The sequence below is a fragment of the Xenopus laevis genome, chromosome 6L, assembly GCF_017654675.1.
Source record: "Xenopus laevis strain J_2021 chromosome 6L, Xenopus_laevis_v10.1, whole genome shotgun sequence".
Lineage (NCBI taxonomy): Eukaryota > Metazoa > Chordata > Amphibia > Anura > Pipidae > Xenopus > Xenopus laevis.
In genome coordinates, this window is record NC_054381.1 from 28,104,867 (window position 1) to 28,122,770 (window position 17,904).

A 17,904-nucleotide genomic window follows, 5' to 3' on the forward strand; every position below is an offset into this window, starting at 1 on the left:
TGTTTAACTGAGCATGTTGGGATTTGCAGTCTAGTGATGCTACATCTGTGCAGGTTCAACAGATCTTTAGCGGACTCACACATCACTAGTTTGAATCCACTTAAAGGTGATATTCTGAGACAATTTGCAATTGGTTTTCTTTTTTTTTTCATTTGTGGTTTTTGGGTTATTTAGCTTTTTATTCAGCAACTCTCCAGTTTGCAGTTTCAGCAACCTGGTTGCTAGGGTCCAAATGACCCTAGCAACCATGCATTCATTTGAGTAAGAGACTGGAATATGAATAGGAGAGGCCTAAATAGAAAACGAGTAATAAAAAGTAGTAATCACAACACATCTGTAGCTTTACAGAGCATTTGTTTTTAAGATGGGGTCAGTGGCCCCCATTTGAACGCTCAAAAGAATTTTAAAAAAAATAGCCAAATAATTTAAAAACTATAAAAAGGAAAAAATGAAGAGCATAGTAAAGTTGCTTTCAATTAGCTATTCTATAACATACTGAAAGTTAAGTTAAAGGACCAGTAACATCAAAAAAAGGTTTTAAAGTAAACACATCCGTTTTACCAGTGCAGGGTAACACTGCGTGATGTTTTCATTACTTTAAAACACTTTCATTTTTTGATTCTACTGTTCCTTTAAATGTGAACATTTAAATGCGCAGATGTAGAACTTGTTGTTCCCCTAGCACACACCCCCCCATCCGCTGTCCCTAATTATCAGTTCCTCTGCCACCAATGTGTACGTGAAAAAGGAATCCAGAAGTTAAAAATAAAAGTGTGCTGGGGGGGATTTTAAGAATGGTATGCCCCTCTCTGGGTTTCCACCCCAATGGTATAATCTATATATAATATGAAGTGATGTAGGCAGGGGTGCAAGAAGAGATGCCGTTGCAGTGTGTGTCCCTGGGCAGGGAAGCATGTGTTGGAGGGCTGTACTTTGATGATGAGGGCAGGCTGCTGTTGGGATGAAGCAGATGGAGCTACTGCAGCTCCCCTGCGGGTTAGAATATTCCCGGCCATAAACAGCAGCAGCAGCAGCAACAGCAGCAGCAGACAGAGCTACATTAGCACGGAGGCATCTTCAGAGCATCCCTGATCCCATCTGTGACTGCTCTACCAGGCTGCCAGGGTTTAGCATGGAACAGTGCAGCCATCCTTTCAGTGTGTGAGGCAGCTGGGGTTAAATAGTGTGGATACGTGTAGCTGATGCCCATACACAGACACAGAATGGGCAGTTTATGGAACAGCGAGCTGAATGCCACAGGAGAATGGGAAAATGCTCGGCGTTCCAGAGGTGCAGGAGCCAGGGGAGGGAGCCATGAGTCTGACTAAGGTAACGAGGAAAGAGCACAGGAGCGGCAGCTGAACCCAGAGGAGGAGGAGGAAGAGGAAGACTGGGTGGGCTGGAGGCAGGAGGGCGGAGGGTGTGCAAGCACATATCTCTAGGCTCTCACGCTTTGCAGACAGGTGCTGGGGGATTGGTGCCAACCTGTGAAGAAGGAGTGGAATTGCCTGGATGAAAGGAGCTGGGGGTGGAGGTGGCTGGTCCCTCACTGACTGTCCAACACCAGCAGGAGAGTGACCAAGCCACAGTCAGAAGCCCCTCTGCCCCAGGGTCCACTCACCTCTTAGTGGGATGAGGTGCCGCAACATGAAGAAAACTCTCTTCGCTCTACTAGGGACCAGCCTGCTGCTCTTTGTCCTCACTGTCTGGCTCTCCATAGGCGAATCAGCACGTTACAGGTACAGTGGCTACCCTCATGGCAACTCCTTCTGCCCCTGCCTGTTACACACACTTGCCCATTTCTAGGGACCCTCTCTTGCTGAGCACCGGCTTTCATCTGGGGGCATCCACACCCACCCTACAATGGGCATGAGCATTCCACTCATTCTGTAGGGGTTTCCAATCATCCTTTTGTGATAACTACACAATCAATGGGCATTGAATTACTTCCATGCAGTTGGTCAGTGCAAAAGGAACTAAAAACTACTAAGAAATTAGGATGCACATACCTGCTGTAGTTGCACTGATCGGGTAGAGTAGAAAGGGAATTGGCTGTAAGTGCCCAGCATCAAAGGGGCTCCATGGGGAACAGATAACAGTACATGGGATGTTTTGACACTTTTTACAATTTGTCAGTATATAAATCAACAATGTCTGATGTATTTCTCCAACGGCAGCTCACAGAATCCTTCCCACAATTTTGGAATCAGGTCATTTTTTGCCCATCATAGATGGGGGAAATGTTGACTTTCTGCAGCTTTCAGCCCCACTTTTACCCTTCTCTTCTGTATGGGAAACGCAGATAGGAAACTGGGTGTGACCCTTTAAAGTGCATCTGTGTTCTTATCTGTGTTCATCAGTATTTCTCTCTATCTTTCTTTATCTATATCTATGTCTATCCCCGTGCAAGATCTGTTCTACGCCTCCATAATGTCATACTTATGTCATCATGTTTTCCTTCGTTTGAACTGATACACAAATTAAGACGAGACTTGTACGCAGAAATACACGGTAACAAAAACGTCTCAGGAAACCCATTGTGGGAGTACAGAGAGAGAGAGATATAAAGCCTGTCACAACAGCACATTTATATATATTTTATACATACAGTACAATCCAGCAAAATGCTAAATATCCCCCATAGGAAATCATTTCAATAAAGCTTGCTGCACATGCACTCCAGCTACACTGACCAGGTATTTTATATTATTTTATTTTATATTAGCAACAGCAAATCCGCTGCAGTGTTACATAACATGATAATTAAAAACCCCCTTGAAAATTACTATATACTTTAGGACCTCCAAGAAAGGCTGAACTTTGATCCGGCCGTACTCACTCAAATGAGTGAAATTAGTCAATAAGCTCTTTTTTCCTAATGGCATTTAAAGTAGTTTAGTTGGGTGCAACTCAATAATTGTCTATTGATCGGCTCAGTAACGGAATCCTTCTAGGAATTAAGTTATTAGGACATTACAAACGGCTAGTGGTTGTTAGGAAGTGTATGTGGCCTTTACTTCTTTGTACAGTCTCGGATCTCTCCAACAGAACGCATGCCTTCATACGCTAAAGTAAGATCAATATTTCTGGGATGTAATACCCACAATTAGAATTTTGCCTCATGAAAGAAGCTTTCAAGTACACATTTATTAAAGATTGAAAGTTATTTGTAAATGTTATTGCAACTGACAGAAGCCTGTTTTCTGTTCCTTTCTGTACTGCTGGTTTTGTCTCTTGAAACGTAGCAGAAGTCAGTCTGCCCTGCTTTGTCACAGGTTTTTTATACAATGCTGGCTTCTGCCGAGTTGTTTTTTAGTGAGAACCAGTGGTGCAAAAATCTGCTAAATGATTTTTATATATAATGGAAAGTTTTAATGACAAGTTCTTTCAAAAGGCACATTCTTTTTTTGGGGGGTATGCATCCCCTTTATGTTCATGCAGGGAGGTCTCATAAATGTAACTTGCTAAGTTTATGTTCAGTGCTGAAATTAGCAATCCATGACAGATTATATACACAGTGCGAATGTGCGATCTACAGCGTAGAAAATATTTTGCTATCTATCCAGCTAGTGTGCTCCTATAGAGGAACCAAACTAAATATCAGTTGTATGGACTGGAGAGATACCAATCCAGAGTTATTATCTATGAGGCCAGCAGTTAGACTACAAGCACACTATAATAATTCTCATTATGATTCTCATATATGTATCGGCTGCCAACAGTATATGTTATATATTAGCCAAGCAGTACATAATGCATTAATAAAGCAAGTATGTTGTAGCTAAACGGACAGTATATATAATTGCATGCTTATATAGAGAACAGATTATATATAAATATATATATATACATACACACACACACACACACACACACACAAAGACATCTACAGAACTATACACATATACACACATATATAAATTAATAAATATACATCTATATAATTAACTAGCTGTAAATCTTGATATCACACTGGATAACCTTGGCTATTATACTGTACTTGTCCAAGAAATTATCCAAGCCATTCTTAAAAGCATTAACAGAATCAGCCATCACAACATCATCCCACAGGTCATTCCACAGCCTCACTGTTTCCAATGAAAGTTCTGTCCTCTGTTGCAGTGATCCTTTTTATGGGGGGGAAAAAAGACACTCAGCTATCTGTCTATAATGAATTTGTAAACAGTGATGGATTTAAACTTGGTGCACCCCGGTCTGGACTGGGAGTCAAAATAGGCCCTGGTATTTAGAGTACAGAGAGGCCCAATCAGCTCTCCACCAGCCCACTAAATAGTGGACTTTCTACTGCATCGTATGGCAGCCCCTCTGGCATTTGCCAGAACCCACTGATTGCCAGTACGGGCCTGGTGCACCCCTAGATCTCGCACACATGCACTCCCCCTTCCGTGGGCACACTCACAAGTTTGCACCCAACATCGACCAGCTCACACCCGCCCCCCCCATGTGTGCACATCCCAACTATTTGGCACAAACTCCCCACTCACTCGAACAGCTCCACCCACTAAACACCACTCTTAACTATTCCTCTCTGATATAGCTGCTGCAGTTCCCCAATTGCCAGACTTGAGTGTGCAGTTTAAATGAAGCCAGTGGGTGGCACACCACCCCCAAATACTTGCTGCACTAGCTCCGGGCCTTTGTGGCCTACCCACAAATCCGACCTATCCTTCATAGTCGTAGTATCCTATTCAATGGTCGAAGTATCCAAAAAAATTATTTCAAATTTCGAAAATTCCCTCTAATTTACTTCGCCCTTTGATAAATCTGCCCCCTAATATCTTATGCAAGACTTTGATTTAAAAGCCCTGATAGTGCCTACAATTACACTGTTTGTCCTACAGAAAAATCCCCAAATCATTCTCAATTAAGGAGGCCCACATCACTCTTTAATTTAGTGTCATTGTGTAGCTTATATTTATACCAAAGTGCATAACTTTGCACTTATCAATACCGAACCTCATTTAACAGTTTGCTGCAAAGTTTTCCAATTTAGTCAAATCACTTTGCAAAGTGGCAATATCCTGCATGGAACTTCTAGTTCTGCCCAATTTAGTAACATCAGCAAAAATAGAGACAGTCCTTACAATGTCAACATCAAGCCATTAATAAATAACCCTGCCAGTGGCGTACGTAGCTAGATGTTACTGGGGCCCATATTAAATTAATTTTAGGGCCCTCAACGCATCCAGCGGTTGTCCTGTTTTAGCAATATATGTTGAAATTGCTCTTTATTTGAGCCTCATGTGGCCCCCTATACCTCCTGGTCCCTCCTGCAGCCTAGGGGCCACTTCCTCTGTAGTTACGCCTCTGGACCCTGCGGTACCCCACAAACAACACTGTTCCAATCAGGGGCGCTTCTGCCATGAGGCAAGGTGAGATCCTTGCCTCAAGCGGCTTGAAGCGGCCAGTTACAAGGGGCGCCAAAAGCCGCCTCTTGTAACCTGGACCAAGGAGGAAGCTTCGGGTGAAAGTCAAGGGATCAGGAATAAGCGAAGTCAAATCCAGGCAGTAGTTCAATAGGCAGGCAAATAAATAGCAAAGTCAAGGTTCAGGCAGGGTCAAAAGTCCAGGAATACAATACACACACATTTAGGAACATCCAGGAATGCTTAATAACAAATCCTATTATTGGGCATTGAACCTGTGACCTTGGCGTCCTTTTATTTTAAATTTTGGCACCAGACACGATGTGATGACATCATGCGTCTGCGTGGCGGCGTCACTACGATGGCACCGCTGTCCACGTGGCGGCTATGGGTGCCGTCATCTGGGACGTGGTGCCGAAGAGGAGCGTAGCGCCATTGGGTGCTCCAGACAACTTGCTTGTAAACAGTAATCATGTCCCCTTGCAAGTGTCTTTTTTTTTCCTGAAAAAACAATCCCCAACCTTGACTGACTACCCTCTTGGTATAAATATTCCATCCCTTTTTCCAGCTGCACGTCTCCGCACCCTCTCCAGCTCATTTCTATCCTTCTTAAAGGGCAAGACAACCCCAAAGTAAAAAAATTGCCTAATAAAAGAAAACATAATTCTAAGCAACTTTGCAGCCATTTGTTGAAAATGTTCAGTGGTTTTAGTTACTTGAAAAAACAATTGCTATTGAAAGCAGCATTTGCTGAACTCCTAGTTGTTGCAAAAGTCTTAGTTCCCCGCCACAGACCGGTCTGTCTTGTCTTACATCGTATCAACAGTCTGAGCCACCAGGGCAGACAATAGAAAAGAACAAACACTGCTTTCTATAGCAATACATATACAGATAACTTCCAAACCATAGAAATGTAAAATAAATGTTCTCTGTTATTAAGCAAAATGTTTTTTTATTGGGTTGACATTTCCTTTAATGACTGGAGCCCAAAACTGCACTGCTAAGCTGAGGCCTTACCAGGGACTAATATAGGGGCACACGTATGTTTTTCATCCCTAGAGTAAGGGGCAGATTTATCAATAGGGATGTAGCGAACCGCCGTTTTGGTGTTCGCGAACGCCGTTCGCGAACACCGGCAAAAAATGCGAACCGTTCGCGAGCTTCGAACACCCGCAAAATCGTTCGATTCGAACGTTCGAAGGATTTTTCGTTCGATTCGAACGTTTGAAGGATTTTCATCGTTCGATCGAAGGATTTTCATTAGAATCGAACGGTCGAGGGATTTTAATCGTTCGAACGAATGGAAATCGTTCGAACGAATGGAAATCGTTCGATTTTAGCGGTCGAATGGTCGCGAACTCAAATTGCGAACGTTCCCAAACGTTCGCGAACATTAGGCGGACGCGAACGGTCGAAGTTCGTGCGAACAAGTTCGCAGGCGAACTGTTCGCTACATCCCTATTTATCAAGGGTCGGATTTTAAAGTAGAAAAAACTTCGAAATTAGACCATCGAATAGAATCCTCAGACATTCGAATTAGAAGTCGGATGATTTTATACATCGTACGAACGTATTCCGATCATAGTACGATCGTACGATTTTCCTTAGAATACAAAAAACTTAAGACATATGCTCTGGAAGGTCCCCATAGGCTAACATAGCACTTCGGCAGGTTTAAGTTGGCGATGTATTGAAGTCGAAGTTTTATTTAAAGAGACAGTACTTCGATTATCGAATGGTCATACAAGTGAAGTCGAAGTAAATTCGAAGTTGTAGTATCCTATTCAATAGTCGAAATATCCAAAAAAAATATTTTGAATTTTGAATTTTTTTACGTCGAAAATTCCCTTGAATTCACTTCGACCTTTGATAAATCTGCCCCCTAATGTCTTATGCAAGACTTTGATTTGATTTAAAAGCCCTGATAGTGCCTACAATTACACCGTTTGTCCTACAGAAAAATCCCCAAATCATTCTCAATTAAGGAGGCCCACATCACTCTTTAATTTAGTGTCATTGTGTAGCTTATATTTATACCAAAGTGCATAACTTTGCACTTATCAATACCGAACCTCATTTAACAGTTTGCTGGAAAGTTTTCCAATTTAGTCAAATCACTCTGCAAAGTGGCAATATCCTGCATGGAACTTCTAGTTCTGCCCAATTTAGTAACATCAGCAAAAATAGAGACAGTCCTTACAATGTCAACATCAAGCCATTAATAAATAACCCTGCCAGTGGTGTACGTAGCTAGATGTTACTGGGGCCCATATTAAATTAATTTTAGGGCCCTCAACACATCCAGCGGTTGTCCTGTTTTAGCAATATATGTTGAAATTGCTCTTTATTTGAGCCTCATGTGGCCCCCTATACCTCCTGGTCCCTCCTGCAGCCTAGGGGCCACTTCCTCTGTAGTTACTCCTCTGAACCCTGCGGTACCCCACAAACAACACTGGTCCAATCAGGGCCGCTTCTGCCATGAAGCAAGGTGAGATCCTTGCCTCAATCGGCATGGAGCGGCCAGTTACAAGGGGCCGGCAAAAAGCCGCCTCTTGTTACTTTAAGAGCCGAACTTCCCAGGTTTTAACCCGGAAATCCGGCTCCGCTAGTGTAGAGAGCGAAATTGCGCTTAATGCACTAGCGACACTGCCCCCATAGACCTGCTCCGACGCTAATTTTTAAGCGCGGAGCGGGAGAGGAGGGGGGCGGCATCTGGCCCCAGAATTGGCGCTGGGTCCAATAACAAAATGTTCCATTTACTTACATAGATACTAAATTTCACCAGTGCAGTTACCCATTGCATCCATTAAGATCTTTTTTTTAATTTTCTAATTTGCTAATAAAAAATAATTTTTGATTAGGTGTTATACTTTAACCCAATGGTCAGCACACAAAAAATATCTGAATGTGCATCATTTAGTGCATTTGGAAGTACCCAGCACTCTGCTCTTCTTTTTAGAAGTAACCCTGTGATTTTGGTGCTCACAGTTAAAGGAAATGAGAAGGAATGCTGATGACAGCGGGTGCTGTGTTGGTAGGAATTTCTAATATCTGTAGTGTTCTGCTTTACGGGACAGCCCAATTTTTTTTAAAATGATTCTTACATTGTCTAAGAGAGTTAAATGTGAAACACGCTCCTCTATCAGCATTGGGGTGTGAGAATATTTGCAATAACTCTCGCTACTTCGATACCAAGGGTTTCGTGTGTGCTCGGGAAATGTTTGGGCAGGGCTCTCAGAACCATCACAGACTCTCACACAGAAAAAGAAAAAGGTTTTCTGCAAACCAAGGGCTTCTTTACAGAGGTTCTATATCAAGCTGGTGTATAGCTGTATGTTTATTAGGATTGCCAATTACTGTAACTACATAGGTTGTGTCTCAAACTTCCTCCTGGTGACTCAAAATAACACCGTGCCCTATTGGCAGCAAATAAAAGCTACCTGATGATGTGAAAAATCAGAGAAAGGCTACACTAATTGTACTTCATTTAAAGGGAATGTAAACCCAAATACTACATCTTGTACACTGCGTGCATTACAACTCTCCAACATGCTTGAATTACATTCTCAAAGGTTTTTAAAGTAGCTTGTACATGTAATTGCTACTGAAATGTGCCCTGACTACCTGTAACCACTGAAATAATATAAGGTTAAAGGGCAGCTGGAATCTTTCAGAACTGTATTCCTGGTGCTGTGTATGCTTACATGTCTGACTTTTGACCAGATGTGATTTTTTCATATACGTTTATTGTATGCTTACTTATTCTACATGAATAAAAAATTTTCTTTGAATACAAAAAAAAAAAAAAGGGCAACTGGAATTGAATGTTAGAAATGCTGGTCTGCCGGGGGGCCCTGAGGGGGTGCGGGCCCTGGCCAGCTCGCACCCCCTGCTCCCCCGGTAGTGCATGAACTCACTGTACCAGAAGTCCAATTAAACAAATGATTTATGCTTTCAAAGTTGGCGCAGGGGGTTGTCATCTTGTAACTTTGTTAAACATCTTTGCAATACCAAGACTACGCACATGCTCAGTGTGGTCGGGGCTTCAGTTGGGAGGTTAAGCTTAGGGATCATCATAAATGATCGAAACAGCACAAGTCAAATAATATCTGCCAGACTGATAATCAGAATATACAGACTGCACTGGGTCTGTGGATACAAATCTACACAGTTGTTACAGGGAAACAAACAAAGGTGCTTAAGTTCTGGAAAGTAAGGTGCACAGCAGTTAGGGACCGTCTGAAGTTTCCTAGCTGCAGCTGTCAGAGCAAGTAAAAACGACTGCATACAGTCATGTTTCTTATAAAAACGGTACACATTTTTTAATTAAAGTATATTGGAGATCAGTTTGTTTTTCATTAAAGTTTTTTGCCTTTACATCCCCTTTAAGGGGATCCAAAGATGCCCCAGTAGCTCCCCATCTTCTTTTCTGCCGATTCACTGCACATGCTCTGTGCTGCTGTCACTTACTGACCTTAGGGACCCACTAACAATATACTAAATATATAGAATAGAAATTTCACAATATAAAGATGAGACTGATCAGTAAATATTTATTGGTACATGGCTGATCAGATAACCAGCACAATTGGCATTAGAATGTTATAATCAGCCTTGTAGCATCAGCTTATAGGACATGCAAAACTAATTTTCTGCGATGACTCCTAAGCTTAGACTCTCAACAGCAGCCCAGAGATCTCTGAGCATGTGCGTGTCGCTGACTTGCAGACAGTCCTAACAAAATCCAAGATGGGAAACTCCTGTGATAACTTTTAAGGCTTGGATCATTACTATTATAGATATGCTGAACCTTCAGACTAGTTCAGTATGTTCTGTATATAAAATATGGCATTTCTAGTTCTCCTTTAACCAAAGCTTATTCATATTTTAGATGAACTTTTGTGATGAATACATGTATTTACTATTACAACACATCCTGACAAAGTATCCGGACACTCATGTTATTTTGAGACTTGTACGTGGTTAATACAGGGCTTCAACTTCTCCGTATTTGTGTTTTACTTCTGCATTTAACCGCACAGCGCGGAAGGTTTGTGGGTTCTTCTGCTATTACTTTGCTCTTTGGGGCAGGTGTTTGTCAACATTTTTTTGTAATTGGTGTAGTATATTCATGTTATTAAGATTCATAAGTTATTAATACATGGGTAGACACATTTATTAACAGACGAATTTCGAATTCATTTGAGTTTTTTTAAACTCAAATTAATTCTATTTTACTTGAAATCCATATATTCAGTTATTTATTAATGAAATAGAATATTTAAAACTCAGACGAATTTGACCAAACTAGATTAGAGATTTTTCTCAGAAAAAAACGTGAATGTCAGGAATTCTACAAACACCCTGGACCTCTCCCATAGACTAATACAGTAATTTGGCAGGTTTTAGGTGGGGAATAGTCAAATTCAAATTCTTCCAATCATATTTACGGTACTCTTCATTTTCCTATTAGGCATTTTTGCTACAAGTTGTATTGGTGTGCCTCATTGTTCTGCTTTGATCTTTTGTTGAAATTCCTGCTTGTTTAACGTGGAAAACCATAAAAACATTTTCAACAAATTCAAATTCTTAAAGGGCCAAAGTATTATAAATCTCGAAAATCAAATTAAAAATCTCGAATCGAGTTTGGATAATTCCCTGGTTGAATTTGACAGTTTTAACCATAAAAAAAAATGTAGATATTAAAATTTGAATTTCCAATTCGACCCTTAATAAATCTGCCCCTTGAAGTACAGTGCAAATATAGTACGGTTTGTGGTTTTTTTATGTGGAATTTTATATTTCTCTTACATCTTCCCATTCTATGGTCATGTTTCACTTAGGTGCTTATGACATGGGGGAAAATTACCATAAAAATATATACAGTATAGGAGTGCCAGTACTATCTTTTTCCATAATCTCAGGACATTAGCGGATGCCTCTCTTTGCTTGTACAGCCTGTGCACATCTAAATCATTCACAAGCACCATTACTGGCTGAGTTACAAGTTCAAGAGTCAAATGTGGCAAATAAATAACACATAAGGCAGGACTGATTTGATGTTCTGGAATGGAACATGAGGTCATTACTTTTTAATACAGTGCATTTTCTTCTAAAGTTTAGACATGATACATTTCCATTTGTTTTCTTTCCAACTTCCATCTATTTCGGTAGGAAAGAACAAAAGCTTCGGCTGAGGAAAATGTGTCATTAATCCATGCAATGCAGGCACCAATCATATGAAGCAAAAAAAACCAAATGAACCTAGGTCAGCTAAATATGAGCATATATTTCAGGCAAATTATAATGAAGCATTCGTTACTACAGCTCAGCTCCAGGGCAATTAAAGTCCTTTCCTGTAGGGATTCAACTTGATGATTAATGCACACAAGCTTCCATTTGTCATCCAGAATTTGGTCTGGCCCTCACATAATAGTATTGTCGCCCTTCCATAGGTACAGGAGTATATTGAATCCTTATATCGTCAAATGTACATGGACATCACTTTTCATTATTAGAGCCCCCTATTCCATGCTCCCTACTTTGAGGCAACAGTTTACGGAGAAGTGTTTTGTAGAGATGGAGCAGAAGAACCACACTGACCTCAACACAACTGAACACCTATAGGATGAATTGCAATGATAATGCAAACCAGGCCTAATTTCCAACATTAGTGCTCAGCCACTTAGCAAATTGCACTAACAATGATCCAATATTGAATTGTCTTTCCAGATTAGTTAAGTTATTTTAGTAGCAAATGAGAGGACCAACTTAGTATTAATACCCATGGTTTTGGAGATGAGATGTTGGAATGTGTCCACAGCAATGTTGTGCGCGGGGGCACATGGTGAGAAGCAGGTGGAGCAGCAGTGGGAGTAAGAGAACCCAGACTAGGGCAAAAGACTCTTTAAATAGTTGTAGACAGGTGCCTCTTCTGATTATAATGGAGTCTATGGGAGATGGCCTTCCCTTAACTTAAAGCTTTCTGGACAGCGGGTTTCTAGATAACGGACCCATACCTGTAGTGTGTTGCAGAAAGTAAAATGCATTTTTTTTAAGTCTCCCGGTGAAATACATTAGGCTGCCTCAAAACACTTTTCTTCTCTGGTTTATGCAAATGAGCACATCTCCGCTTACCGTAGTGACTACTATTCTGAAGCTCAGACTTGTTTATTTACCGGATGCATTTTAGATGAATCTAATTGTTTTTAACAGAAAGGCAAGTACTTTTGTTATCTTTTGTAATATTTTTATGTTTAATGAAATAATGCTATGCCTTTTCTACACTACCTAATGAACTACTGCCATATAATAAACATTCAGATTATAATGACTTCCACTTTAGTTCACTATAAATTAGCATACCAAAAATGAAGAAAGAATTGCGACCGGAAATTATAACTTTAAAGAATTTTTCCAGGGGCAGAAAGCATGCTGGTGGAAATATAACATGGATGGAACTCATATTGTGGATTAATATATGGTTCATCCATGGTTATGAATTATCATGTGCAAAAGTTTCTTAGTCATGCAACCCACAGCAACTGAGCAACAGAGTTATTAACAGGCTTATAATCGCTCTGGGTTACTTTATTGTGGCAACCAGAAGACTACTGTTGATTTGAGGGACACACAATCACAACTAATAGCAATAAATTGTTTTTACCTTGCCCACAAGCCTTGTGGCTGATGTTTATGAAGAACCAGTGATATTGGTGTAGTACTAGAATGTACTGTGATGTTTACACAAATTTTCGGACTATGCACAGGCCGAGACCCCCATATATATACTACAATGGGCTCCTCACAAGGTTCATTTGGCAAACATGATAAGTAAGAAGCAGACGTTATCTTCTTCCCAATACAGACTAGGCCACCACAGTGACAGAAATGTTGAAAGATGGGTGTCGTTACTGAGGAGCAGAAGTCTTCAGGTGAATTATTCATTCATTACTTCCCAGACTGCTGTGCTCCTCAGTACAATTAACTTATTTATAAGCTGCTATGTTTCTATGCCTTTTCTCCATGTGAAGTGTAGAATCAAATCATGATGGTCCCAGAAACACATATACGTATACTTTGACTCATGTTTCTCTAGCAGGAAGGGGAAATTTGAAATCCCACTGTTTGCTAATGTAATCTGACTGTCTCCTGCCTCTGGTCAGGTTCATCCTCTGAGTTTATTTCAGCTTGCCCCAACATTCTAATATGTTTTCTGATATTGCCGACTGCTTTCTCTTTGCCTTTTCTCTTTTCTCTTTGTTTGGGTTTGTGATTATATCTGTCCCCAGGAGAAATTGCCTGATCCTGTGGTTAAAGGTACCCATACATGGAAACATCTATTAGTGGACTAAAGGGCATGTGCGTTTCTAAGGTTACTAACGGAAAAAAAAGCTATTTTAAAGCTGCGGGGACTGTAAGAGGTTAGGTTATTCACAAAGCCAGGGGCATAAGAAACCCTCAAAGTGCCCAGAACCATCAGTGCACATTAAAGGGGAGCTAAACCCTGCAAACAAATGAATTAAAGTTGCTCACGGTGCAATATTCTTTCCTACCACTCATTGCTATATACTAGTGATGGGCGAATACATTCGCCTGGTGCGAGTTAGCCTGGCGCGAACTCACAGGGAATTTCCGTGTTTTGCCGTCTGCAAATAAACTCGCGAATCTCCCGTAAAAATTTGCCGGCATCAAAAAATGTTGCCTCTACACTATTTGGACACCCACTGACTCTAACGCCAGTGAGCAACTTTTCAGACGCGTGTCCAAAATTGGGCACAGGTGTCAATTTCCGAGTTTCACATTTTTTGCACATTTTTCGCCATTTTCCGGTGAAGCCAAATGGGAGAAATTCGCCCATCACTATTATATACACCTCACATATCTGTCAGTCTATCAAGCACAGTCACTGTCTTGCTTTTCTCACCATTCTGTTCAACTCATCCAGTCATTCCATCCCACTCAGTTGGATACAAAATAGAAGATTAGATAGATGATAAATAGATAGATAATAAATAGATGATAGATAGATAATAGATAGATGATAGATAGATAATAGATAGATAGATAGATAGATAGATAGATAGATAGATAATAGATAGATAGATAGATGATAGATAAATAGATAGATAGATAACAGATAGATAGATAGATAGATAGATAGATAGATAGATAGATAGATAGATAGATAGATAGATAGATAGATAGATAATAGATAGATAGATAATAGATAGATGATAGATAGATAGATAGATAGATAGATAGATAGATAGATAGATAGATAGATAGATAGATAGATAGATAGATAGATAGATAGATAGATAATAGATAGATAGATAATAGATAGATAGATAGATAGATAGATAGATAGATAGAAAGATAGAAAGATAGATAGAAAGATAGATAGAAAGATTGATAGATAGATTGATAGATAGATTAATAGATAGATGATAGATAGATAGATAGATAGATAGATAGATAGATAGATAGATAGATAGATAGATAGATGATAGAGATGATAGGTAGACAAATAGAAGATAGACAGATGATGGATAGAAAATAGAGAGATAAATGATACAAAATGGAAGATTAGATGGATAGATGATAGAGATGATAGGTAGACAGATAGATAGATAGAGATGGCACATCTATTTCCTTCTCAAGACACATTTTCAGAATGCTTCTTTCTTACAATAAGTATTTTGCGACTCTGCTAGAGAATTGGCAGTTACATTTCAATTTGCGACAGCAATTGTATGAAAATCGAGAGGCCATCCTTCCATTTTATTCCAGAAAGCTTTCCTGTTTATTTATGTGTTTGTCTGTCTAGCACAGCTAATTAAGAAGCTGGTGTTTTTAGTTAGCTAGCCAAAATGGCAATGCCTGGGCAACGTGTGCAGCTTCTGTAACTGGGTCTCTGTAACAGGTGAAGGGCAGTTAGGAGAGGCGGCAATCAGGGCTCCTGGTTAGGCCTCAGGCTAATCCCAGGGCATTTACAATTCTTGGCAGCTGTTCCTTTCACACTGCATGTCTAAGTGATATGCATTATTCATGCCACTTGTAACATTCCATTTAACAGAATTCCTCTGTGTGCCTATCCTTCTGAACAGATTTCATTAAAATGTTGGTGAAATTTAGAGTCAGACATCAAGGTGCAAGTTAAGCTGTGATAGAAGAGATGTATGGTGACCATGTTTGTGGCAATCACCTGTAAATAGCATGGTCTGCCACAGTACTATTGGGACTTGGGGTAAACCCTACATATGGCTGATCCATGGAGAAAGAAAAGCCTATAAAGCTTTAAACAAAATGTTATTTTTTCTGTATGGGTCCGTGGAGATAATGTGCTATAATAGTAGAGGCAGAACCGGAGGGGGCAACAAATAGAATAAGGTAATTTCTAGCTGCATGGGATCTGTTATCCAGAAACCCATTATCCACAAAGCTCCAAATTATGGAAAGGTTGTCTCCTATAGACTCCACTTTATCCAAATAATCAAAATTGGAAGAAAAAAAAAAAAACCTTTTCTCTGTAATAATAAAATAGCAGCTTGTACTTGATCCAAACTAAGATATAATGAATCCTTATTTGGGGCAAAGCCAGCCTATTGGGTTTATTTAATGTTTACATGATTTTCTAGTAGACTTAAGGGATGAATCTAAATTACAGAAATATCCATTATCCAGAAAACATTAGGTCCTGAGCATTCAGGATAACATGTCTCATACCTATAGACTAACCTGCAGCTTTCATTTTTAGCCATTGGTAGGGCTGTTATCTTTCCTGGATTTTTCAATAACATCATCATTTTTACAGCCTATGCCAGTAAAACACCGGCCAGGTGTCAACCCTAGCTGTCGGTGGAATGTTGTACTTTAACAACAGCCATAGGTGTAATCAGGTAAACATCCCTGAGGTACATTATTTATTATTTACACGAAGACTGGTGTCCCAGCCTACCTTCAACAGGCCCCCTGATCCCTGACCTGGGCTCTGTGGTGAGTTAAACAACTGAACAACCAACAAACAAAACCATAGGAACCTCAGAACAGGGTAAGCCAATACCTCAGATGCAAAAATAATAGTTCACTTGATTCAGCCAAGACAGAAACTTTGAGGGAATAAATCTTCAAATGATCCAAAAGGTCAGGCAGAAGCCCCTTCCCTTGAGGGCACAGGATACAGTGTTATAACAGACAAGGTAGCAGATCCACCCTCATAGACGCCTGGTTTTCGGGCAAGGCCATGGGCAGAGCCACCTATGTGGTTGCCTGGGTTTCAGACGAGGGCACAGCAGAGCCAACCTTGTGGGTGCCCAACTAAGAGGTAACGCAATGGGCAGAACCCCCTTCATGGGTGCCCGGGATTCTTGCAGAGGTACAGGCATATCCATATCCACCCCTTGTGGAGGGGCTGCTTTGCCTTCACCCAGGCCCTGGCACTGATAATTCTGTCATTGTTGCCCAGGCTAGATGTCTGCAAAATACTGTGCCATTACCCAAAGCCAACTGTCCTGAAGTAGTCAAGGCTACTGATACAGACCCCCTGTTGCAGTGGACACTGTTTCTTCTGCATTTGTGCTGGAATGGTATCACTACCAGCACACGTCCTTAATAGTGTCTCTCATTTGCTGAAAGTCATTTGTGGCTATTGATCGAGTATCTAAGGGAAACCTGGAATTCCCAGCAGCTCAAGGCTAACAGTTATACCAGGGTTCCCTTGCATCATTGGGAGCACTTGCAAGTAATTCATCAGAACAGCCTGGTGGGGCATGTTGACGTTTACTGCAAGTTACAAAGGAGCATTTAAATGTGCACCACCATGTCATTTTACATCAAATTTTAGAAGATTGCACATGTGATTCCATTCATAAATGTAGGTTCAGATCTGCAAGTAACACTGGCCTCACAGCAGTGGCGAAACTACCAGGCCCAGGCCCCCCCCCGCATGAGGAAATTTGGAGGGCCCAGGCCTGGCGCTCCAAGTTCTCTACACCTCCCTCCCATCTGTCAGCCTGTTTGCTCGCTTGTTTGTGGCAATGGGCAGCAAAAAGAAGGGGCCAGGAGAAGGAAGTACGATACAGCAGACACAGTGGCTCAGGTCCCCCTGTTTCCTGGGCAACCCCATCTGGGTTAGACTGGGCCGGCAGCACACCTAGAAAAAACCTGTGGTCCCCGATCCTTGTGGGCCCCACTGACTCAGATCTGCACTCAACCAAAGATGCTATACACTTATCACGCTCCCCCTAAACTCCCCCGATCATGGCCATTATGACCAGAAGTTAAAGGTATGAGGGGGGGGGGAGAATTTCGGCATCAGGTATTGTCTGGGGACCCCTGAGGTGGCAACCCAAGTGGGCCCAGGACCCCCAGTCCGAACCTGCTCCTAGGGTCAGGCCAGGGGATTTACTGTACGCTAGATACACTGGTGCCTCACAATGTGGCAAACGCTTGGTCAAAGGATACATTTGTTTATGGTGGTGAGATCGGGAAAAATTGTGAGGTCTGGATGGTGTTG

General features: G+C 41.0%; 1 protein-coding gene across 1 annotated transcript in view; it reads left to right on the plus strand.

The window, feature by feature from the left end:
* Positions 1–707: 707 nt before the first annotated feature.
* Positions 708–17,904, plus strand: part of st8sia6.L (ST8 alpha-N-acetyl-neuraminide alpha-2,8-sialyltransferase 6 L homeolog) — a 55,687-nt gene continuing 38,490 nt past the window's right edge. Inside the window, exon 1 of the mRNA XM_041565870.1 lies at positions 708–1,739. Coding sequence (XP_041421804.1) covers positions 1,633–1,739 — 107 coding nt within the window. The 5' untranslated portion in view covers positions 708–1,632. The remainder of the gene's footprint in view (positions 1,740–17,904) is intronic.